Consider the following 26,272-nt stretch of genomic DNA (forward strand, 5'->3'; position numbering starts at 1 on the left):
TTTTTTAGAAAAACGGGGTAGCGCCACCATTACCGGGTGCGCTGTTTGTTTTTCCTAGCTGTTGTGTTTGATTTTTGACATTTGACGATCACAATACCTTGTGGTTCGGTTGTTTTGACAGGAATGTGTTGGTTTGGGACGGGTGATAAATGTCAAATGAAGGAAAAAAAACACGTACACACAAACAACCAGCTCGGAAAAGTCTACTGCGGCAGCCGCTGGCACAAAACTATCCTTCGTCCATATACGATTAGGAAAAAAATATCATTCAGTCGACATTTTCGAGCACATTTCGAGCACTTTTTCAGCGCGCGCGTTGGCATTCGAAATCGTTGGACGTTGTTAACGGCCCTCCCGCTGGGGGGGCCCGCGCAAGCCCGCGGACAATGGACAGCTTTATCCTGCGCCGGTGGCGTGATTTGGCGCTAGATTTAACGCCACCCCGACCCACTTCCGGCGACCCAATGGCTGTCAGCTCCCGGAAGAAGGATACGCCATTTAACGAGCAGGCGTGCTGGCCCATTTAAAGTTAACCACCACAGATGTGTGGGGGTGGGATTTCCAACAGCAAAGGAAAAAAAAAGGAACGCAAAAAACGGCTCTCAAAAAATGAAACATTAAATCGAAACCTCAACGGCAGACGACAATGGCCGGAACAGGAGCGGAACCCGGTGCCGCTGGGCAACCGGAAGCGAACAATAAATCTACCGATTAATCGAGCGCATATTTTACGCGTCGTCGAGCGGTGAGCATGTGTGTGTGCTTGTTGGTGCCGGGGTGCGTTGCGTTTTTGTGTTTAATGTTTAATGTTTCTTTTCGGCCGACCGATTGTTTTGGTTTGGGTTTGGGGTTTTTGTTGCGCTCGATCGACGGCGGCGTACCGCTTCGGGGCTTTGCAGCGTGGGCCGTCGTCGAGGGGCTAGTTTATTTTCCCTCCTTTTTTCCATCTCTCCCTCGCCGATGCATTTTTGTGTGTGTGGGTGAGGTAGGTGGTGGGTAGAACACGCGGCCAGCCATGTCGGTTCAATTGTTTCAATTACAAATGTTTATGGGCCCGATGGCAGTTAAAACAACGGTTATGCAGCAGCATAAACGCATCCATTTATGTCCCGCGCTCGGTCGATTGTTTTACTTTCCTTTATTTCGGACAAAACAAAACGCACGGGCGTGGAAAAACAGCGATGCGCGCTATTTGTTGGGCAGTGATTTTAATTGTGGCAATGTATGCCTGAGGCAAATCGGCTTTCGCTTATGTTTCGATTGTTTTAATTTTTTATGAAGTCGCCTATTTTTATTATCAAATAATTTTCATGAACAAAATTGTGTTTTTCTTGACATGAATAAAATAAGCAGCTCTGACATTTGCCCAGAAGTGGACTTCCCGGCCAGAGTGGAGCTTAAAATCCAGCTCGGGCTGTTTGCTGTAGTTGAAAATTTATGCCTCCATATAATTGTGCGCATCCTGCAAACTCCACCGGAAGGGCCAAACCAACCGGGACCGATCGATAGCCGTTGAGGTTAGGGTAGGAGTTCTAGAGCGGGCAGCATAGGCATCAAATTGGGAGCGAATCGATGCTTGAGCAGAGCCGTGGCTTCGGTCGGTAGAAACAATGGAGTGTTGTTCGAATGAATCCGGGAGGATGCCGCAAACCGGGTACGGCACACACATATCTTGTCATTGGTTTACGTTTGGGCTCCGGGAGAGATTGTTTCTTGAATCCGGGAAGGCAATCCTCGGTAAAGGGAAAACGGACGGACCAGCATCAAATCGATGCTGGCCCCGGCACCGGGCTAGCTATTTAATTTAATGATTCAGCATTAACTTTCGCCCGGCTCACCCAGTTCGGCTCAAATCTGACCCACCCGTTGCGTCACCCCGACGTTCGGGGGTTTCCCGCACCCTGTCCATTTACTTTGAATGGGAAAGAGAGGACTCGAGGAACGCGGGTGCGGGACGCTTTTGGACGGCGTGTTTGTGTAACGCATTTTCCTACCGGCACTGCGTGTGCAATCAACCTCGAACGATTGGAAAGGGCAGAACATTAACGTCGTCGTGGCAGCCGTGGCAACCCGTTTTCCCCGATTTTTCCATCGCTTGCGCACGTTACGCTCGACCGAATCGGTAAACAATTAAACCCGGTTAACTATTAATAATTATAAATAATGAAAACCAAACAACGGTGGGACCAATTCACAGACACACTCGCACACCGGGGCACAACATATGTGTGTCCTCTGCCCTTTTTTCCACGCCGTTCCAGCTGGTGACAGCTCACAGTGCCATGTTTATGCAGCCCGAGGTTTTCCATCCCACGCTTTCGGTGTAACGACATTTTCCACCTTGCTCCCGGCCCAACTGACAAATTCGTGCAGGGAAAAAAGGGGGGAGAGTCTGGCGCTTGAAGGCCTCCACATTTTACCGTGATTAATATACGGCAACGCTTGAAGGTACTTTCCTTTCGGTATTCGTAAGCGAAACAAATCAGAAACTGTCAGAACTCTGGTACGCTGATCGATGATGCTCCGAAAAAGATTCATGGTAGAGGAAAACTGTTCCCTCCAAGAGCATGTTTTTGGTCTCAATATTCGCGAAATATGTACTTTGACAGTTGGTGAAAGATGAAGTGACATCTACTTCTCCTGCGCATTTGTGAGGCAGTTGTGGAAAAACTGGAAAAACCAACATTTCCACACCGCAACCGGGTGCGTGCCAAGGTGGTGAGTGGCTTACAGTTTTCCCCGGGACTTACTCCCCTTACTAAATGAAAACTCTCCACTATTCCAGTTAATTTATGCATCTCGGCGTCGCGGACATTGGTTGTCCTTGTGGGCGGAGGCCGAGGGGCAGCGGAACATTGCGTGCTGCATGCATGTGGTCGTCATGTCATGTTCGCTGCCAGGGCTCATTAGCGCCACCGGGAGAGTGGCCGATCACCGAAGGCCAATGGCTCTCGATATGCTGGCTTCGTCCTCGGGCCCGGATGGTAATCAACACGTTCCGAATGTGTGCACAGTGTGTATCCCGGAGTTATTTGTTGCGTGAGCGGCTATCAGTGGCTATCCATCACTCCATCATCGTCGAGGTGCATTAAACGCTCCCGATGCGATGCGTTACAGTTCTTATTTTTCCGAAAATCACTCCACTGTTTGCCGACGTGTCGTTGGGCGCTTTTATTACGGGCGCAAACAGGACGGGATCCTCGCGATTGCGGACAAATAAACGTTCGCCATTATTAAGTGACAACAAACAAAATGTGCCATTAAAAACCTTGGAGGAGGTGGTAATAGCGGGGCGCAAGAGGTGTGTGTGTGTGTGTGAAATGTCAAATGCATCCTACGGTGCCATTTAAACCATCGCCCCGAAGTGGAAGAGCTCCAACGCGAACGTGACTGTTTTTTTAATTATACTCCGGGCGGAAGCAGCGACCCGGAGGTGGGAATTGGGGGGAGGGATGGGATCTCGAGTGTTCATCATTTGCTGAGAAAAGGACAAACAGAAGACACAGTATCGAATCCCAGGCGCCAATGCGCGAGCCCGGTTGACGTTGGGTACAGTGCGTGCCATAAATAAAATACAGCGATGGTTCTCTATCAACGCTTTACAATAAAATTTTGTAAAATTTAGTCGTGTCAAACTGAGGATGTTGACATGATGGAACTCTATTCTACATTATGATTATTCAGGACAGGATGAACACAACGAACTTGCTTGCTTTTCCACTAGACCAAATGCAGCCTGATGCAGTTTCAAATTTATTTCTTCGACTAAACTCATTGGCTCTTGCTGTCCATCCTGTCTTCTGACGTCCTCCAAATGGTTCAGATTCATTTATTACCGATTGCATAGGTCAGATTCAAATATTAAAAAAGGGTGAAAATTATTCAGACCTTATTTCGGATTATTTAGAAAATCTTGGGGAACAGAACGAAATTGTTATCCAGGAAAAGAGACAGAGTCTATGACTTTGCCAAAACAGATGTAACAACATCCTAAAGAATAGTATTGCCGATCATCTTACACCGACTGTAACCAAATTCCCTCCCATCCGTGGGGCACTCGAACGCTCATCATATCTCGGGAGGCACCTCGTTCCATTCCTGCGGGAGAACGTTTGCGTGAGCGGCCAACCTTTTGCCCTCGCGCTAATGACAGTGAAATGCGCGTGAACCGACCCACCGACGCTTCTACCAACAATCAACCCAAGCTACCAGTGGCAAAAGGGCACCGACATTACGCGACATGGCACCGTGGCGCGTGTCATCGTGTTTGACATTTGCGCGTGAGGTTCTCGTTCTAATGAAGCGCCACCGCGCGATCGGTACATTGGCGAACGCGAACGAAGCGCACAACCGGGGGGAGCTTTGATGGAGAAAGGCAAAACGACAACGTACACGAGAGACAGTGGTTTTCAAACTCGCCGACGTGACGCTAATGATGACAGCTTGTGGCATTATCCAATTGTGCCCGCGCGCCGAACCACGGACGAGTACGGACGGTTGGTTTATTTTGGTTATCCTCGTAGTACTACACGAGTTTTCTTTTCCCTCGGCTCACTTGTGGCTCGTCCGATGTGGGGGTGTTACAGTTTCCGTGACACAATTCGTCGATGGATGGCGGCGGGAGAGGGGTGGAATTGCGCGCACAAACAATCGATGTAGTTTCGCTAGTTTGTTGTGGTTTTAGAGGGAGGCGCAGGTGCTCAAACTTAGGTGGAATCGAGATTCTATTCACTGATAAGATTTCATCCGCCTGATAGACGGTTAATGTCCTGTCGACATGGTTTTTCTGAAAGCCTTCGGAAGGTATTGTGTTGTGTGATGTAAATAATATGGTTTATTAGAGCACTTAGAGTGGCGTTGGCTTGCATGCAGGCCGGTAAATCACGGATTCTCGTTAGCACGTGATTTAATTTCTACTCGTTGGATTTATGTATTTGCCAGATTTTTACGCTCGACCTACATTTGTCTAAGCCTAAGGAACGAATTTTCCTTCTGTACAAGGTGAAACTTTCCGCCCATAAAGCACCGGAGCGGTGGGAAAGTTTCATTAAAATTCAATTCATTTTTTATTACATTCCACCTTTTGGGCCACGGATGGCCGGGACTTCCCGATCCCAAAAGCCGACGCCGCTTAACTCCCATTGGTTCACCTTTTATTTCTACTTACCCCTCGTTTGGGGCTCCGAAGGGGGAAACCATAGGAAATCGCCTCCATCCAAAGCCTTGAAGCAGCATAAGGTGCAGCGGATGGGCGGATGGAGCCAACACAGCGACGTCACCGCGCGCGGGAATCTCGGATCATTCGGTTCGTTTTTCCGGGCTCCGAATCGATTCGTTCGGGGCTTGGGCGCGCAACTAATCCGATAAATTAGATTGCCAGCGCAACGGCGACCATCTACTCCCCTTTTCGTTCGAACGGCCGATCGCCGAAAGCGGAAAGATAGTTCACCCCCGTTGGCTCCTCCACCGCCCGACGGAACGGGATTTAGAGGTACAGTCCATAAACAGTCACTCACCCGAAGAGGTGCCTTCTAAAGCTTCCCCGGCACTAAAGCCGCCGTGTAAACAAAGCCGTGTCTTCTATTTCCGATTTGTCCCCACCGTAAGCTTCCGAAGATCAAGGGACAAGCGACCCGGGGCAAGCAAATGCCCATGCCGTTGCTCCGGTAACACAATTTCGGGGCCGGGAAACGTTAAACGTTAATTGAACCGTTACGAGCCGACCGCCATATGGCCTAACGAGAATCGATAATCTTGTACCGAGCGGAGGGTTTTATTTCAGGGTGCCTTCGAATGGGATGTGCCTCCGACGTAGAGAGTCGCATCCGGCCGGGTTTCGGGTTTTAAAATCGCCTTGCGCTCCGAAGCTTACCGTTCGATCGATTTTCTACCCGGACAATTGAATCCCGCGCGAGCACCAGTTCCCAGTGGCCAATGGTGGTGGGATCGAATTTTACCGAAAGCTTTTCCAGCAGAAGGGGAGGGATTGGGAAAAGGAGAGGAGAGAAGAAAAAGTCCACACCAACAAGCACCTGGTTCTCATATTTCTCGCTCATTTGGTCAGCTGAGTCCACCTTTTTGGGGACGTCAACCCCGGTGGACGTTGCCAGCTGTTGGTTGCATTAAACATTAACCGGCAAGGATTGTCGTTTCCTTTCGTTTCCACCTTTTTTTCACTCCCGACAGTTGATGGTGACGAGGTGAAAAAAGGGCCAGAAAATTCACAGCAAGTTCTCACGCTCCGCATCGGTCGCATCCGGACCGGGGCCTGCCTGACCCGGGCTGTCGAGGCTCAGGCTGTGAAATATTTTACAAACATACGTGATGGAGATCACACTATTTTTCACCGGCACGACCGGCGTCCGGGAAGGTCTCCTGGGTGGTGTCAATTAGATTTGAACCTTCCCCGGAGGGATCGCCCTCGATTGTGCTTGTCCCGATTAAAGCTGGGATTTCTTTTCGTGAGTCAGTTGATAAGGAACGGTTGGTGGAACAGTTGAGATCTATGTCGGATGAATTCCGCAAGGTCGCTAGCCTGCAGGGAGCAGGAATGTTTTCGATAAAGCTGTACACTTATCTATTAGATTCGGAAATGTGGCTATTTTTTCCAACTTCTATTGCGGAATGAGTAAACTTTGAGTTCCACGAAAGTGGCTTTAACTCCAACGCGACCGCCGAATAGCTGCTCACCCGGAAAAGGTACCAGCACAGTTTTGAAATAGCTTTTTGCAATTATTTCGACGTAAAGCTCTCCAGCGTGATGACGGTTGTGTTGAACGACTTTCACCACTTTCGCCGAATGTGCCCTCTCTTCGCTCAAAAAGACAACGCTGTCACCACGGAAGGACATGAACGAAATAAAAAATGAAAGCAACATGGACTGCATATCCCCTTCGTCGTTTCGCTTCCTCGTAGGTCAAATTTTCCTGACCATCCCGACTAAGAGCGTGTACTTCTATCTACTCCGCCGTGGCCGAAACATTTCGTTCAAACGAAACGTCGGACATAATTAGAAGGTAGCCAAGGGGAAAAGGATGTCCCGAGGGGCCTTTTCCCTTCAACCCGATCCACTCGAACCCCCGGAAAATCCTGACTAGCGTCAACTTTGTCCGCTCGACCGAACTGAGATTTTCGGTACGTTAATTAAAAATTGCTTATGTACCCGAACCCGGGCGAGAGATGGAGATGGTACTTTCCAACTGTTCATTTTCCCGCGTTCAAGGGTAGGAAAATGTACCGCTTTCTGGTACCATCCCGAAAATGCGATTCGCTAAAAGGAAATTCAGACGTGTTGCTTTCCTTCCCTGAAAGGGCCGCAGAAAGGTAAAGTTTGTGTAAGATTAAACGTGATCAAAGGCTCGTAAACACACACCACTGTTCCGGGGTTGCAAAGCGAGTAATGAAAGCAGTTAAATCGAGCAACTCAATGGCACTCGATGCCCCAAATACGGTTTGTTAGAAGTGCGCCATGAAAGAAAAATCATCCAATAAGATTTCTGTTTCCTCGAAAACCAACCTAATCATCACGGTTTCGAATGGAGTGGGGAGAAAAAAAAACCTACACTCGTAGACAATCGCCCCCTGCCGAACGAAAAAAAAAAGAAGAATTCTCTTGTTCTGTATACCAGAGCGTGCCAGAGGAAACGCCGGGATTTTGGTTCGGGCCTTCGGGCAACAATCATTTCGGCGTACATATGTTTTGATGTGATGCTAATGGCGTGCCGCGCGGGTCCCGGAAAACCCCGAGGCGAACAGAACACGGATCAGAACGGAAAAGGGAAAGCGTCAAAGACGTTGTTGTGACATCACCGTAATGCGACCCGGAGGTCGGGTTCCCTACGCTTCGCCACGATCTAACGGAACGCCCGTGGGCACCACTTGTCGCTGTCGGATCGGATTAAAAACGCGTTCCCCCTTTTTTGGAAGTTGTCGCCCGAGGGCCCCTCGTCTTGGGCGATGCAATACGGGCCCCTCTTTGACAGCTTGGGAACGGTTTTCGAATGGAAATTTAGGGAGCCGCGCGTATGCGGCAAGAAGCGCAATTCGATCGGCGACGCTGAAGCAATGAAAGCCGACTCGGAAGGAACTCGACTTGAGTCGCATCGCTTGGGTGAAATTGGAGACAGCAGTTTCTCAGGATCCGAAATGCGCTGCATGGCTTAAGAATAATTACCTACGCTTAAGGCACCTGCAATCTCCGTTTTCGCGTGAATGCCTTACGAATTCCCCCCCCACCCACCAGAAGTAGTTCCGCGAGGAAACGTGCAAAGACACTAATCAAACATAATTATACCATTCGCGCAAGCGATGGATCGTTTGAGGCAAGTCGAACCTGAATCCAATCGCACTGAAGTCCACCGAAGCGAAACCGATCCTGCGGGCCATCATCGATCACCAGCCAGGTGTGTGTGTGTGTGTGTTTGCTTAGCTGCAGGATGAATTTAATTACTGTTTCCACGACTGTTGCTGCTGCAACCTTCAATTCCTGGCCCGCCATGCGACGCTTCTGAATAATTGAACCGATCTATGGGCCGGTAATTAGGGCGGCGTGTTTGATGTGTAATCTATCGATTGTGCTGGGTGCTTAACTACCCGAACTCGCGGACACGCTAGCGACGGCTAATTGCTCGACAAAGTTAATTTTGGATCATAATATCCAAAATGGTTATGCATTTCATAATCGTTCCATCGGCGTTTGTATTGCCATTGAAGGTTAAACGGTGGATTGTTGGGCAGAAGGAAAAAGTACAAGCCGTGTAATTAAATTCCTTCCGTGTTCCCTGAAGAAAATTTTCGCTTCGGCTGCAATTTACTTCCAAGAAAAATTTCCAGGCGTCTTTGTGAAAAGGATCGCCGTAAAATAAAAATTTTAAATTCTACGAACGTTATTTTGAATAAACGTTTGATCAAACGACATCACGCTTGAGGGAAATGAGGATGAATTCCCGAATGGCTTACTTTTAATAGCGCTATGAACAGCAGGAATCAATCTGGCGCAATCTAATTGAATTTTATCTTTCTTTCATTTCAGACGAAACAGCTTCCTCGCAGCGGAATCGCGTACAGCTTGACATTCACATTCGGTTAGGTAAGTACTTCCGACGTTAAACATGTACCACCGCCGTCACCCTATCACCCCGTGGAGCAAAGATCCCCGACGAGCAGACACACTTTACGTCATCTTGATTAAATGGCGCTCCAGGTTTTCTCCCGCGCGCGCGCGTGCGAGGCGTTGTTTTATTTATTGCACCTGTTTAGCTGCTTCCGGTGTTTGAAGTTTGGAACCGTTTTCTTCGTCCGCCGTGCGGCTCGTGTGCCATAAAAAGATCCTTCGTTCCCGGTCCTACCCGGCTCGTTGCCATATTTCACGCCTTCGACACGTGCTTGGGGCGAGACATTTTTCTTTAAACGACTCGCTAAGGCCGTGGGAACGTGAACGTAATATTGCTCGGTGTCGTAATTTCTATTGACACGGGAAAGATATTCAAACAGAATGGAGATACTTTCCCGGCGGGGTGGTGTTGATACCGTGCCACGGATACGGCTTCATTACCGTAAGGCTGTGTCACTTTGGGGCACTTACTGTTGTTTACCTGTGTGTCTTCACGTGTTCATGATTTCGAGATGCGTTTGCTTCGCGAATCTTTTAACATCTTTCGAGGATATGCGGAGTAAATTTACCGGCTGTGCGTTGATGAGTTCCCTCGATGCCTGGATGATGAAGGCAATTTATCCTACTAGAACCCGGCCAAAGTTTACACACGCTCTTGTGCCCCTCTCTCTTGTAGATCGTTGATCGTGCAAAACGCAATGGGAAAAATTAAAATGGAACAAATTAATTCCGACCTGCCATACTGTGAAGGATAAATTGGATGAAACCGTCGGTACAGCCACTGAGCCGGCTCATGGGAAGAGGCCTGCCAAAGACGGGGTCCGCAATTAAACACAATGCAACGGTGCGGGTTATGGAATGGAAATGAAAGAGCTAACCTTGCTAGACCTTCTTACAACCGGTACAATTAACGATTGGCAACATTTGCTGAATAGATGAGCAGCATTGCAGTCGGGCGGCGCAGGAACGCACAGGCACAAAGGACGCCCCGGACCGAACCGGTGCGTGCCTTGCCAGCGAAAGACATCCGACGATGTCCTGTGCAGGATGATTCACTCGTTCGAAAAGGCTACAACGGCCTTCTCCCCTCCCATCGGAGGAACTGATGATCGCTCAATTAAAATGTAAATTTCAATTCCAGGCCCCATACCGTATACTTCAGTTCATTATCAATTTAATTGAGTGAAGTGGGGCAAACTGTCCCAATCACCCACATGAATGTCGTTTTTGCCGTGCGGGATGTCTTTCGTCCGAACGCACATGTCACTTGGACTGGATGGGATTGGCATTGCTTACGCAGAAAGCGACAGAATCTTTCACATGTACATGCTGAGAAAATCTTCGTCCCGTTCCCGATTGACAGTAAGGTAAGCGAAAGGGCCAAAAGGTCTCACAATCGGCAGCACAGGACACGACGGTTCGTGGAAAGCAAGACATCGTAGGCAGACAATTCCAGAGATTCCTGATTCGTTTCCGTCCGCCGGCTCTAGCATCACTCAAAATTTATAACAATCTCATTCCGCGTGCCAATGCCTTTTACCCTCCCACGAGACGAACATGCACACGACGATTGGGTTCTTCAAATTGTCTGAAGTGAGTAGTCTACCTCGGTACTCGGGAGGTATGGTGCCCTGAAGAGGAGTAGTTCCCCTCCCTATCAGACGAATCCATAATCTCTTCATACATCATCATTTGCTCCGCAATTGCACGAACGATGTTAGTGTTGCTGAAAGCTTAATCGAATGAAATAAAAATAAATAAACAATCGCCTTCGGGTGGATTGATGGGGGAGCATTTTCCATCCCCCATTTCTACTTGTCCAAACATGAAATCGTTCACCGCCAGACGGACGTTGCTCCTGGGTAGATACTGAAACCGATTGTCTGCCTTTCCCCGGTTCACCCTCTACGGTTTTCCTTCCAGCCGTCGAGGAAGAAGCAAAAAAGTTGAATAACATAAACATGAATCAAACATCCCTTCAAAATTACTCAAGCAAAACCTAGCCTGGGGATCGTCGGAGCTTCGGAGGGAAAGGAAAACGAGGGACGGTGGCTGCATCTTCGAGCTGTAAAACCAGCATCAATGCGTGGAAGATTGCAGATCCCAGCGACGGTGGCTTTAACAAGCGTTTAATAAGATTTTCCTCCGAATGGAATCGAATGTCCTTGCTGACCGGAAGAACTCCCCGCCGGCTGGGGGAGGTAGAAGGGGAAGGAAGGAAGCTGTTGTGGCGCCTGAACCGATACATCGACGCCCTTAAGCCGAACGTTGGCCCATGCTGGGTGTATCGAGATAATCGGACTCGGTCACGGCTTTGCGACTCTCTGATGCGTTACCACGAGGAATCAAACATCGCCTTGCGCTTGGGGAGGAAAATCGCCTGAATTGTGTCTGTATATCATCCCAGATTATAATTTTTTTTTCAATTGCCTAATACGTTTTTCTTGCACTCCCTTCTCTACTCTTGCTGGCTGATCTGGATAATTCAATTTAGAGTTTGCTGCCGCACATTAAACTCATGATCTAAAAAACGCCCTTAAATAGTTGCGGAAAATAAAATTAAAGCTTATATATTTTTGTAACCGACTTTAAGAGGAAAATTTAGTTTCTATTTAATTCGCGGAAACTTTAAAACAGTGTAGCTTGTTATTGATTTGGTTACAAATTTGTTTTGATTCGCTCAAAATAATTCAACGATCCATTAAGGAATTCCATTGAACCAATAAATAATTTGATTGAATTTACTGTCACTATTTAATTTATAGAACCAACACCGTTTCCGCAGGGGAGCAATCAAAGAGCTGGCGATGCACATGATTTCATTCCAACCGACCAACGTAAATTAATGCCATAACTTAAAGGCAAATGCAATAATAACGACGCTCGAGGTGGTTAGCTCCATTCCTTTGATGAACGAAGGATACGGGATACGCCGCCTTTGGGACCGTCGAGCTTCAAAACCGTTTCCCCTCGAAGACACGCAAAGGGATGCTCTTGCGAGAGGGGGAAACACTTTACAGAGATTCACTTTACCTCCGCATCCCTCCCGCTCTTTTCGAAGAAAACGCACCGGATGGATGGAGGGTATCGAATTTCGGACCCGTTATTGAATTCTTCAAATCCATCCATCCGTCAAAAACCCCGGGCCGCATTGATCCGGTGGGACGGTGGCCAAGCGCGGGACAACATGAGCACCGCATTATGTTGTATGTGCTCCTTCTCCTATCCCTCCAGCTGCAGGTCCCTTCCCCTATGCGGACAGCTGTGAGTCCCAGAATCGAATCGTGGTGCACCGCCCGTCGGTTGAATCACGGCTCACGAAAACCACGAATCGGTGCCAAGAAAGGCTACGAGATTGTGGTGAATGTCGTTGCGGTTGCATTTCGGTCTTTTGTGGCCGCGACCAACCGTTTGCCCGAGCGCGCTTTCGGGGCATAATTCTTGCGTGATTATTCCCCCCGTCCGCTGGAAAGGTTTCGTGTTTCTTCGCCGGTATTAGGTATCATCCTCCTATCAAGGAGAGGGAGCATACATGGGCGGTACTGGTCGGAGCGGGTTGTTAGACGACTGTTGTTTGTCGTTGATTTGGTATTATTTTCCTCGCTCGATTGACTATTGACCAGTAACTCCAGGAGATCCATCAAACCGAAGGTGAAAAGACACCATCAATGGACGTCTTAAAGAGCCCTACCGCACAACAGTTTAATCCTGTTGATGACTTTGTTAACAAGTGAGCTTTTCAAAGAAATACTGTACGGTTTCACTTGCGGTGTTCGTCTTTTTGATCGCCTGATGTACACCGTGTTTACTTACGGATTAAATACTGTACTCCAAAATCTTGTGGTATACAAGTTAATACCTTCTTCGTTCGTGGTTCAATCTTACTTGTAAGATTAATTTTATCGAAAACGAAGAACTAAGTTAGAGTTTGGGCGCCCCAATCTTATCGAAAACAACAGACAAGTGCTCCTAATCCGGTTGATTAAAATGAACGCAGGTGTGTTCGGGCTGCATTAGCGAATGTGGAATCCCACCAGACTTATCGCGTAAGTAGCATACGAGACTTCTGATCCGCTAAGGAATCGCGGATAAAAGGGTCGGGTGAAAAAAAACCCGAACCCCACACCAAGGAGACCTCACAAAGCAGCTTTCGGTCTGATCTACATAATCGAAGTCAACAATTGACTGGCAAAAGTCAATCATTTCGAAAGCTTAATTCAATCATCACCACCATGAGGGTGGTAGGGTGGTAGGAGTGGGTGCAAATGGTGGCAGAAGGTTCTTCGGTTTCACCTCTGGGCCACTTTATGTCCTTTCCCAACGCTTTCTCCAGCGTGGTTTTTCCTTTTTCTCTTTATCGCCCGAGCACTCGACGGTAATCAACTTCAGCCCAACCCAATTGGCGAGGAGGGTTGGAGTTTTCTCCAGCGCGATTTGGTCGTTTTTTTCGCCTATGTTTTGTTCATGCCCCCACCACTCCCACCCGTGCCACTTCGATCCCGTCCGCGCTAGACTTTTTCCCTTTCGGCATCGGCACATTATTGAATTTAGAAATTTCGTTAGGAAATCAAGAGATTGGAACGCTTCGAAGGACGATCCCCCGACAATCGGCAATCGGGCCTACGCGCCCGTGGTGGCTTTTCTTCTGCTTTTCCATTTTACACCCTGTGCCTTCGTTTCGCCTCTGCACGGCGGTGCCAGCTGGTGGGCGGAAAATTCGGCACCAATGAAAAGCGCAAAAAATTACCTCAATCTGGTTTCGCGCAACTTCTTTAGTTGCTGCACAATGTGGACCGCTTTCCGCTTCGCCCATTCGATGTTTTTATTTTTTTTCTACCGATGTAAATCTGTGCGTGGCTTTAGGGGAACGGGTAGAGCGAAGGAACGGGGACAGGGAAAGAATCGGCACAGAAGTAAAATCGCTCCCCGGAGGGGGAGGATTTGCTTTTACAAATTGAATACACACTTCCGTGTTGATTGTTGCTGAAAGAGTTCCTCGGAGCGGAAGCAAAAAAGGCGGCGGTGAGTGGTGGAGAAGGTGGGAAGGAGGGGACAAAAAAGCAACACACCTTTCACATTTCGGCAGGACGGTGAATGGTGTTTTTCCTCCCCTTCGATGGGAGATACCTTTGAATCGACATGTATTTTTCATTCCCTTTTCTTTCCCATCGCGATCGGGAGTCGCGAAAGCCGCAGGTTGACGAATACAACCGGTTTCTGGGGGAGAGGGGGTGGAAATGTGCCAATTGGCAACCATCACCGTCGAAACCGGGCGTGGGTTGGAGAAGCTGAAATGCAAAGTCCACAGTAAAAAGTGCCTAATTGGAAGTGCTGTTAGAACGACTGAAGTGAACGAAGACCGAGATGATACGAGTCCTTGCTTAGAAAGCAACAAATGAAGTAAATCCACCGCTTCTCTGGCCACTTCTTTGCCCGCTTTTTGATCCTCTCTTCGATCGGGCTGTTTGTGTAAAGTTTTTACTACCTTGATTCGTTCGCTCGGTGGGAATGATGTACGTCGAAGGGAAATGTACAAGTTCGGAAAATTGCAAGGAAAAACCTTGTCGCGATTTGGTTGATTGACTGCGAAACAGCAGTTGCGACCAAGTCGTTCGTTAGTGAGTTAGAAAAAACAGGTGCCTTTTCGAGAATCTGCGAGCGGTTTGCCATTTTGAAACTCAATTGAGATTCAACTTCACACGGTTGAGGTGAATTTTAGTTTTTACAACAACTAAACAACTTCTGGTAGTGGGAATTCGAAAGAACTACATTTAATTTATATTTCAAAGCCGTTACACTGCTCGAAAAAAAGTCGCTTTTGAACAGACACCCATTTCAAAAGATTCCACGGTTTTCTATTGGGTAATGAAAACATCAAGCGATCCGTTCCATCGTTAATTTGCCAACCGTCCGCGATGCGAACGTGAGCTCATCGGTTGGTATCATTGTGCCATTTTCTACCCTCGAAAGTCACATTTTTATCTCCTTGTGTCACCATGTTCGTTCCCACTTCGCTCCTTCACCGTGCGATCGTTGACGATGAATGAATGAACCTACCACTGCAGGACTTTGATCCCTTCGACTTCCACTTTCCCGGCGCTGGAAAACACCCCTCGTTATCCATGGGATTTATCGTTTGCGTTCGATTCCACGAGCGGCAGGGGAACGTTCAACCCGTAACGAAGCTATTTAGATCGCTCGCAACAGTTGCCTTTCGAAGCGCAAACCCCGTCGTGCAAGTCTTTCCCTTTTTTTAACTACCACGATAGGACCTCCCTCCTCAATCCCGGTGTGTATTGCTTTCCAATCAGGCGAATGAAGCCACCGTCGAGAGGACATTCGAGTGGCCAGTTACCTCTCGCCGTCCTGGTGCCGATGATTCGTTCTCTTGCCTCCCCTCCCCAATGTGAGCGCAGAGCTCATTAAAAAGGCAGGAAGCGAAACGGAAGTGGCCCGACCGGCGTTGTAGGCCAGACTCGAAAAGGGTCCTTGGGAAATGCATCCGTACCGTCGTGTTCAGCTTTTTCTTCAACCATGAATCAAGAGAGTCATTCTCAAGATGTTCCGCTTTGTTACGAAAGTTCGCTTTTTCCCCTTCGACCGAGTATTGCGTATTACGGGTTCGAAGTATTTTTTGTCTTTAGACAAGCCTCTCGGAGTGTTGAACACATCCCCTCGACGACTGGCAGTAATGAGCTGTTGATGCAACTGGAAACGACTCTATTTTACACTCTCCAGCAGCTGCATCTGCAACTTCCGGGATCGCACACGCTTGTGCATGTGTGTGTGTGTGTGTGTATCAAAATATAATTAAAACCCTCTTCAATCTCGACATATTGAGCGGCAACCATTGTACCGAGGGTTGTTATCTTCACTTTTTAACTTTTCTATTTTGTGTTGTGCTAGAAAGGGGAATATAAAAAACAGCCTCGCCTCGAGCACGCGGACATCGTGAAAAGGGGTTCGAGCTACACATTCCACCATGCTTATCGAACACACGGCATGACATTAAGGACTTAATGCACATTCTGTTGGATCGATGAAACTTCGATGAAAGCATTAGCCTTAGCGGATAAACAGGATTTGAAAGGGCGAACGGGTGAAGAAGCGCAATGAATGACGAACGGATAATGGAAGGAAAAACCAACCCTACGAACGTAAATTGCAACGACGTAGCGCTTTCAATGTGTTGCGTGTTTTTCCCAGCTCGCTTTTCAGCATGTCTCGGGCACGCTAAGAGCCGGTGCTCTTTGTTCGCGGCATTGCATTATGGGTTTGCTTGTATGATCAGCGACTGTCGCCATTGTGCAATCTGGGAAAAGGGTAAAACCTGCGGCGGGTATATGCATTAACCAAAAACTCGACTTGAAGCCAACGGATGTCCCACTGCGGGTTATGCATGCTGTTATACCGCTTGGGAAAATGCATCCCACCGTGGGCCAAAAAGCGGGCGAAACGTATGTCAAAACATTTTAGCAACAACCCAGCGGGAAAAAAAGCCTCTTTAAAATGGAGGTTTTCCCGTTTGCATGGACCCGGGTTCGATAGTTTGATTAATATCTCCAGTTGCAAGAAGTAAAAAAGCAAATTTAAACTCTCAAGTCGATAAAACAAATGGAGTTATTTTATGTATTGCACGCAAATGAGAAGAGTACTGAACGCAATAATAAAATTGGTCCAATCACTTTTGCGTCGATAAAAATAAGGTTCAATAAAATTTTTCAACCTTAACATTTATTCGCACTTTCTGTTTTTCTCTGCCTCTGTCTCACCATAAGTCACTCGGGGTTGCTCTTTAATTGCCACACGCCGGAGTTCCGCAGCGAGGCTTCGGTGTGGCCCGTTGGAAAAGCAGCGGAAAGCCGCAGGAACGCAAAAAAAATAACCAGTACGATATCTTTTCCGCTAGCCATTAATCGCTGCCCCGTGGCCAGCGCAAAACACCAGTTTTCCAGTCGCAAACATTGCACCACCGGGCCGACGGGCGGTCTGGCCGACCTTTTTAATTTCCTAATAGAAAAACGCAACCAGCAGCAGGGCCGGGCAGCGGGTCGTGAAATATGACTTTCCGCCGGGCCGGGCCGATGCCGCCGGAAACTGCAACCGGAGATGGGAAAATTGGCAGCGCATTAATTGAATGAAAAATGATGCGCACAGCGGGACGCACACCGCTGGACGCCGGCAAGGGGGAAAGCCCATCACGAAGGTAGCGAGAACAATAGCGTGTGACTCGAACTCGACCTTTGGCGGAACCCGGCATGTTTGCTTACCCGGTGCGCGACCGGAAGTGCGAATGCAGTTTTTCGGCAGAAAAGATCATAATTTCGGCAGTAAAAGCGGGGCCGCAGCTGCGTTGCAATTGAAGACTTGGGAAAAGCGTGTCGCTTGTTTGCTTCCTCATTGCTTAATTTGAAACGGGCTGGGAAAATGCGAGTTGCCAATTCGCGTAATGTGATTGAATGGAAATCGAAGAGGCTGGGAAACGATCGATCGAAGCGGATGGGGACGACCTTTTTCCAGTTAGACACACAATTAATGAACACCACTTTCCAGCGGGAACGAAACGGGAAAACGTTTGCCTTCGATTGAATTACGACAGCTGGCAAAGAAATTCCCGACTCGTTAACGTTCCCCGGGGGGAGAAAGCGTGTTTGTGTTGTGAAGTGAATCGAATCATTTTAAAAAGAAAACACATGTCACACCAAAAACTTGTTCGCTCAATTGTCGACAAAAGTATCCTTAAGAATGTAAAAAAACTCGCTCTACATCAAGCAACCCCTTTTCCAGGCGACTCGAGGAAAAACTTTTCCCTACATCGACCGAAGCGGTACCACACAACTCGGGCTAATTTTCATTATCCCTACCCACGGAAATCGGATTGCCACCAACGCACCAGCAAAGTTAGGGAATTGCTTAAGTAAATCAGATGCTAATTTGATAGGATTGAATCGAACGCGCGTGGAGAAGACGGAAGCCAAAGCCCCCGGAATGAAAATGTCCTTCGCAGAAGCGCAGTTCGAACCCCTTCTGCTTTCAGACGAATCCGTCGTCCTCCGCCTCAATTGTCGCCTAATAATGCCGGAGGCGGGCCAGGGCGATGCGTCTTCTCGCCCGGACTGAGTCAACAGAGATAACCGGCGTTCGGCGTTCACTTTCACTGTCAACACAACTGCGCCTGTAATCGAATCGAATCGCACCGCACCGGGGCTTAAAAAACAACGGATTTTCCCCGGGTTGGTGGGGTGGAAATTTGCTGGTGCTTAATTTTTGGCCTGCTTCGGGTACGAAATCCCATTAGCCCGCGAGCGCCCGGTACCCCCGGCGTACAGATAACGATTCGAAAGTAAAAAGACGCCCCTCGGGGGCGAATGGCAGCCGTCGAGTGCAACTGTTGAAGGGCATTAACATGTTTGTCTATTTACATTCCGCATCGCTCACCGTCAGCGTTCAGCCACCGCCAAACACCGGCTTAGCGCCATAGGGAGGAACATTCTAAACTCCAAAGCACAGAACAAAAAGCGGAGACAGCCATACCCGGGAGCGAATGTACGATTCGGTTTTTGCATTAGCGATACAACTTAGCGCTCCGTTCGAAAGACAAACAACGTGTGACGGGACTTATTTATTTTAATTGAAAAGGTTTCAAACCGTCGACTCGCAACGTTCCGACGCTGGAAACGGGCGAAGAGCAGGGCGACGGCAAATGGAGCGCCGGAACTCGCATATGTTCGCCGAATTGTCACCGACAGAAATGGGATTGGATAATGCGAGACAGTTGGCTTGATTTCTTTTGATGAGTCCGGGAGGACCGCATGGAGAAGAAGGGTCAATGAGTTTTCATGCAGGGGCTGGGAAATCGTTCGGTGGTTTGTGCGATTCTTGTGGAATCCGATTGTAAATATCCTTGCAGCATATATTTAAGACTGGTTCATACATAAATTTGTTTAAAATTTACTAACATAGTTGGGCGAATTTGGAAAGATGTAAATTTATGTTTGGCCATGATTATTTGAATATCGTTTTTAAGAGCAACTAGAGTCAGAATAAAGAGCAATATAAATTCTAGCAGCGCATCTAAATTCCATGAGAAACTAGTAATTACTTTTTGTGTCTTTACTCTCATGTCGTTGTAGTTTAATATTCCATTGCCCTATGCAGGGTAAATGGTTTCTGAACACTCTCAAACCCCGGTATCGTCGCCTTATTCCAAGTATTTGGCTTCGTTCACAGAATGGTATCACTAATATTCACTCATCCCGAATAAAAACAACTCTTGAATAAGTATTGTCGATGCCTTGGGCCATGTAATATACATGTCATATGATGGACATCTTCACTCATACTACAAATAATCATCACTGATAAGCATTGGACTTTAGCATTGTTCGGATTGCTAACTACCCTTGTTGAAGTGATCAACCAGTGATGCCGCTGCATCAATTCTGGGCCAAATATCGGCTAATAATCTCAGCTTAACATTATCATCGTCTCAGTATTTCAACACACGGTAACACTTCCAATCTTACTTGCTGAAAAACTCAATTCTGTATCTTCATATCGATGAGGTTATTGATTGGTCTGTCAAATTCTAACGATCATTATTTTCCTTTTCTCCTTTCCAGTTCGAAAACACACAGTTCAACAAAATGCAAACGATAAACACAGGACGCTCCCTGATGGGGCTAATGGTGGTGTTGCTAGTGACGCTACCCTACACGACAGTAGCCCGAAGCTTCGAAAAGCAGACACTCCGCAAGGGCAAATCCGCACAGATCATGGCATCGGCCCCCACGATCACAACCCCGCTGATGGATCTCTGTTCCGAGGACATCAACATGAAGCTGGCGTGTCACTGCTCGCCCGAAAGTCACGCCAAAGCGCAGAAGGCATCCTGTTCAATATTCGACGGTGAGTTGCCGCGGAAGGACTACAATTGGCTCGCGTTCCACACGCAAACGGATTTGGAGCACCTAAAGTTTACCGTGCGCAAATCCGGTAACCTCACCTACATCCCGTCGGACGTGATCGCTACGCTGCTGAAGCTGCGCACACTTACGATCGAGTACGGCATCATCGCCGACATCTACCCGTTCGCGTTCGGCAACCTGACCGAGCTGCGCGTTATCAACTTGCCGAACAATCAGATCGTAACGCTGCACGCTAACGCTTTCGCGCACCATCGATCTCTCGAGGAGCTGATGCTGGAAAATAACTACATCAAGAAGATCGACCGCGACGCGTTCGTCGACGTGCCGAAGTTGATCAAGCTGAACCTGGCCAACAATAGCATTGTGAACCTGCACGACAATGGGTTCGAGGAGCTGACCAAGCTGGAGGAGCTGCGGCTAGAGTCGAACCAGATTACGGTGTTGGCGCGCGAGTACTTCAAGGGACTGGAGAACCTGAAGATCCTGAAGCTGTCGCACAACGACGTCGAGTACCTCGGAGCGTTCGTGTTTGCTGATCTGTGGAGTCTGCAGATGCTGTTCCTCGATAGTAACCGAATTGAGGTGAGTATCTTCTCGAGTGGACGATTCATCGGTTCATCATTGATGTGATGTGAGGAGAAGATTAATTGATATGCCTTTGTTTGTCTTTTTGCCACGCAGAAAATCGACGAGCGTGCCTTCGACGGTCTGACAAGCCTGAACTATCTCCATCTGGAGAACAACCGCATCACCACGTTCGACGTAGCCACCTTCACCAGCGTGTCGGCGCTTCTGCTGCTCAACCTGGACTCGAACCGCCTGACAACCATGACGTACGGTCACATCGTCCCGCTGATGGACAATCTGGTCAACAGCAGTGCCCTGCTGTCACTACGAGGTGAGTCTCCCACCCGTTTCGGTGGGCGAATTCTTTCACGCACACATTTTTTTTCCGGGAAGGTCCAACCCTGAAAACTGATGCACCGGCGTCAAATCGATTACGTATCTTCCTACGGCATGCCCATCGTGTATTTTTTTTTTCATCCGGAGCTCGACCATCCCGCTGCACAACCCATCAAAGGCTAAACGGGTCGGTTCAAACTTTAAACGAAACATTTTATCGGCCATTCTTCAAACAGCAGACTCGTAAAACCTCACGCTGGACTAACCGAAATATGATTGGATTTTCCCTAAGCTCCACTTCCCAGCAACCGGAGTAATGGGTGCGTCCAAGGGCACGGGCAGGCACTGCATGTCACTACGCCTGCTAATCCGTCTGGTACGAAGTCATCGAAGGGATTTGGCGAGATAGCAGGCGAGCCCGAACGCCAAACGATGTGAATTCGGTACAGTCTACTGTGGACGCCTTTTTATTCTATTCCACCACCCCGCTCGCCACCTCTCGTCAGAGTCCTTTCACCATCAGATGTCCATCGGGAGGGAGTTGCTGTCGTTTCCAATGGGTGGAAAATGGAAATCACCCCAAAATGACCCTCAACATCAGCCCTTCGGTTTCGATCCGGTTCCACCGAAGCTCATCAGTCCCGACAAACTGTTGCCGTGTTGCCGTGCTGTGAGTTTGGCCTTCACCGATGTGGTGACAGAAGGCGATTTCGATGAACTTGGTCCTTGCGCAGCATTCCCCCTGCGTTCCGGAGTCTCCCCACCGCTAGCGTTTGTAGTATGAGAATGATGAAAAGTAGATTGTACGGCAAAGTCGACGATAGCCATTCGATACTGCTGTTGACAGCTGACACATGAAAAGGTTTTACATCTTCCGAAGGTGGCCCACGCCTGGTGACCGGTTCGTCTGGGGCAGATGTGCTCTTGGTTTTGTTTTTTTTTGCTCGGAAGACCATCCGAAACGATGGACGAGGATCACGATGGAGATGATGATGACGATGATGGAATGGATGAAGCCGAACGGATGCAGACGGATGGAATTTTGCTTTCCATTCTCTTTTGTGCTGGCGCCCACCGGCTTTGCTCGTCGTAGCCGAAAATGCCAACGGTGCTTTGAAAGTTATCCGACGCAAACCATCGAAAAATGAAAAATCTGTAAATTGCATATTGAAATTGAACGTTTCAGCACGTGGGGCATGGCGTTTTTGTGCTGGACTTTGGTTCTCTTAAACAGTGACAAAATCTGCCAAAGTTTATGAGGTTTACGACTCTGCGTAAAGCAAGGAGAGATTTCCGTTTAAAGATTTATGATTTTTGGAATAAAATTAAGGGGAAAGGTGGGAAAGGAAAATCATCTTGAATTTGTTTTTTCGAAAATTGACGCACTGTTTTTTTCCACACGTTGGATTTAACATCTTTTCTTTCGTTTGCCTTCGTCTTCTTAACACTAGACAACCGCTTCATCTGTGATTGCCGCCTGGCGTGGATGTACGACGTGAGCGATCGGACGCGCAACGAGGAACTGCGGGAAAGCCTCAAAACTATCGAGTGCATCCTTGGCCAACCGTCGGAGGATACGACACCGTCGCCGCAGCTCGGTTCGTACGATCAGCTGGACGAGGACGGTGACTACATCGAAGATTCGGCCAGCGAGAACGACGCCCTGGCGAAGGAAGCACCGCAGACGATGAACGTGCTAAAGTTGGGCCGCAACGAGCTGCCCTGCCCGGAGGAGTTGGCCGGCCCGACCGGTGACCCGAACCCGCGCGAATCGAAGGGCCTGTTCAACCTGTCCTGGAACAGTTCGGCCGCCGGCGACCGGTACGGCAGCAGTAGCAGCGGAAGAGTGCTGCTGGCGATAGCGACCCTGCTGGCCACCGCCGGACTCTGTCGGTCACTTAGCTGCTAAGTTAGATGCGGTAAATTATTTTTACTTTCCGTAGTGAGTCGATTTTCGGGCACGCAGTTTCCCCTTCAGAAGCTCTTACGGGTGGCCGTACCTTCTTTTCGTGCCGGTTTTTAGTACGTCTCTCTCCTTCTCCTTTCCGAAAGCGTGCACCAGAAACCACCATTACGCTATACACCGACAAGGACACACACACACACAAACACACACAACCCTTACGTACGTGAATGTATCATATAGAGAAAGGTGGAGAGGACATTTTGCCAACCTATTTCGTAGCGATTAGCGAACACGATAAGATAGAAAAATAAACACACCTTCACACAGAACCACACAATCACATCAAACTAGTGATCGATCATCATCATCATCATCAGAGTCAGCATGTTGTGGTGCCGACGGTGGGCAAGGGGGTCCTTTTTATTCGGACAACTTGACCCCGACACAGGACACAACCCGTAGCTTTGGGAACCGGGGGAACCGGAGAACAAACATCATCATTTTCACCCAAAACCCATAGCCTTAGCGGCGCCATTTCGGTAGGAAAGCAAGAAGGGATGAAAAATGTGCTAATGAAATCGATTTTATCAGCGAATCAGAAAGCGACGCGGTACAATCGGAGCCCACAATTTCGCAAAGTCCACGTTCGCTAGTGGACTTTAAACGAAATCTAATTGATCCGGTCCCGAGTCGAGGGTCCCGAAATGGGGAGGTGAATTTAGCGCGACCTGTTACGCGACCGTGAACAGGCATATGCAGTGCGGGGAAGGTGGCGTGCAGAACGGGACGTTTGAGAGAAATTTCTTCATTTTTTTTTCTTTTTGATAACAGAAACAAAAATTCAAAGAGTATAAAAATAGTCTGTAAGCTAGAGAGAAAATACTTGAAGGTGTACCCTTTGCAACTGATACTAAGTAAGGATAGAAGTGGACAAAGAAAAGAAAAACCGCATAGAACTGAGAAGGTGAACCGATGGATGGAGGAAAAAACCTAACAAAACTAAAAGACAGTCAGCCCACACACACACTCACACAATCTGCAGCAGTAAACTCAAAAATGTTGCTCACTGTACGCGAGAAGAGAAAAACAACCCGATAGAGAACAGCATTTAAAACCGCATTTAAGAAGCAGTGATTGCCGAAAAAGGGTACCAAAAAAACAATTTCACACGAACGAAAGTGAAGCAAAAAAACGGATACCGGAAAGTGACCGCAATGTGAATAAGCTAAAGTGAAAGTGAAACATAGAAATAAATTTGAAAGTAAGAAACAGAACGTGCGCTCTACCCACCCTTTGGTTTATTTTTAGCCTCCGAAACTGTTTACCTTGTGCTACGTCTTAAGTGCCTTTTGTGCTGAAGGCAGGTGATTATTGGGTTTAAAATAGAAAACGAAACATAATTTCCCCATCCCACGCTGCCCCGATATCGAACCGCTTCCATTCCAATGGACTTCTAATTTGGAGAATTTCTTTCAATCATTTATCTTTCATACAGGGGAAAAACGAAATCATTGGGGAAAAAAGAAAATCGATCCGAAAATTGATTTCCAGTAAAAAAAAACTTGACGAAAAACTTAGATTCCACATTTATATGTAAACCGAAGCTAGAAAACTTTAGTCCACCGGGTCGGAGCAGGGGGAAACCGAAAGGAAAAACAACTTCGCCTTGCAACTGAACCATCATCAAACCGGCCACTTGATGGAGGATAAGTTCGGTGAATCCTTTCTGACATTCATTTCTCCGAAATCTCCAACCGGAAAACCGATTCGAACGGAAGGTTTCGGCCCCATTCGGGCACGTTAAATGCTGAGGTATGGAAATCGATTTCATCTCATCGAGCATTGAATTTGATTTTCTTCGGTCGGATGTCGAATTTTATTTATAAACTCCAACGAAGCCAGGACGAAGCGATGGGAAACACACACACACGGACGCATGGACGGAGCGGGCGAGAACAAAGTTGCCAAAGCTGTTTCCTGTCCACGGTCCGTGCTCCTGGCGCTTCCTTGGGAAAATCTTCAGGGAACCTCCGCAGAGGACGCTTTTCCTTGGACGATTTGCAGTCCGGTTTTTTTTTTTGTGGGCCGTCTTGGCGAACGAAGGCAAACCATCTACCAAAAGGATGACGCCGAACGGGCAGCCATGACCGAGTTGCAATCAATCTTGTAAGTCCGATTGACTGTTTATGGAAACCGTGGAAACCGGGGAGGGGACGCCCGGAAAGAGAAGGGATTGTTCGACTGTCTGATTTATGTTGTCGGTACTTGTTGCTTTTCTTGTTGCCCGTCGGATCTTGGCATTCGTTCCTCCCTCCCGGTTCGTGGCCAGCCATTTACCATTTGCCAGGATAAGGAACGATCGCAGCCCGAAATCCATCCCCAACCGAATGAAGAGAAATGGTTTATGATTGCTATCTTTCAATCGCCTTTCGGTTCCTTCGGCTCCGTTCGACTCCCTTTCGAAAGGAATCACTTTGTTCGGTGGGAGTTTTCGCGATGAAATTTCGGTTTTGATTGGCGAAGAAACGGACCGATTGATATTTTGCTCCCGTACTTTTACGTTCGGTTTTGTTTGGGCATCCTTTTGATCAATTTTTCCATTTTTCCATTTTTCCCGGACGCCCCTGAAAGCGATAGCGTACCATTTCCGGGCAAAAGGATCAAAAGCATCACGGAGCAAATTTATCTTGGTGGGGGGGGATCGGAAGGTGCCGATGCTTTATTAATGATCAAAGGCGGCGCGCTTTATGTTTCCATTTCATATTTTATTCATTTGAAAGTATCGAAAGGTACAGCTTAATGTGCGAATGGAAAATTAATTTTCAAAACACATTTAACGAACCACTGAGCCACTTGTTCAACCCATGCTGTTTTATGTAATAACAATGAGTTGGGAGTGAAATCACAACCTGTTGAACCGGAACCGATAGGCAAATCCTAACCCCAGACATACTTTGCCTAATCTTTATCCATCCCTAATCTTCGTGAACATTATAGTTCCTCGAGTTGAATAAACAATTTGTTGGAAAATCGAAGGAAGCATGCTAAATCCACCCCTCGTTGAACCGGGAAAAAAGGGATAATTCTGCGGACCATTACGCACCGAATCGACCGACTTACCCCGGGCGTGCCCTAGAAAAGAGGGAATCATCACGTACCGATGGCAAGGCCCGGGCCGGGAAATCCTGGAGTCGGAAAAACACGTCCAAACGGTAAAACCGTCGGGATCAAAAACCAACCACTCCTGACGGGCTCCAGCCTTCGATTTTTGTTTTTCCATAAAAATACACACACACACACACACACACGGGCGCATTTAGACATCCGGTACCTTCCACCGAACTTCCCCTTCTCGCCCGGTGTCCCCTCCCCGCGGAGTCCACCGAAGCATTGACACAACTCCATTAAAGCTCATAAAACCTG

General features: G+C 48.0%; 1 protein-coding gene across 1 annotated transcript; it reads left to right on the forward strand.

Annotated features, from left to right (window-relative positions):
* Window positions 1-9,029: 9,029 nt before the first annotated feature.
* On the forward strand, window positions 9,030-24,110 carry LOC131258667 (connectin-like). The gene is made up of 4 exons (XM_058260025.1): window positions 9,030-9,088; window positions 19,735-20,622; window positions 20,722-20,938; window positions 22,395-24,110. The coding sequence occupies exons 2-4, from the start codon at window positions 19,759-19,761 to the stop codon at window positions 22,850-22,852; spliced, it is 1,539 nt and encodes a 512-aa protein (XP_058116008.1). The 5' UTR covers window positions 9,030-9,088; window positions 19,735-19,758; the 3' UTR covers window positions 22,853-24,110.
* Window positions 24,111-26,272: the final 2,162 nt, after the last annotated feature.

Source organism: Anopheles coustani, chromosome 3 (genome assembly GCF_943734705.1).
Source record: "Anopheles coustani chromosome 3, idAnoCousDA_361_x.2, whole genome shotgun sequence".
Classification (NCBI taxonomy): Eukaryota; Metazoa; Arthropoda; class Insecta; order Diptera; family Culicidae; genus Anopheles; species Anopheles coustani.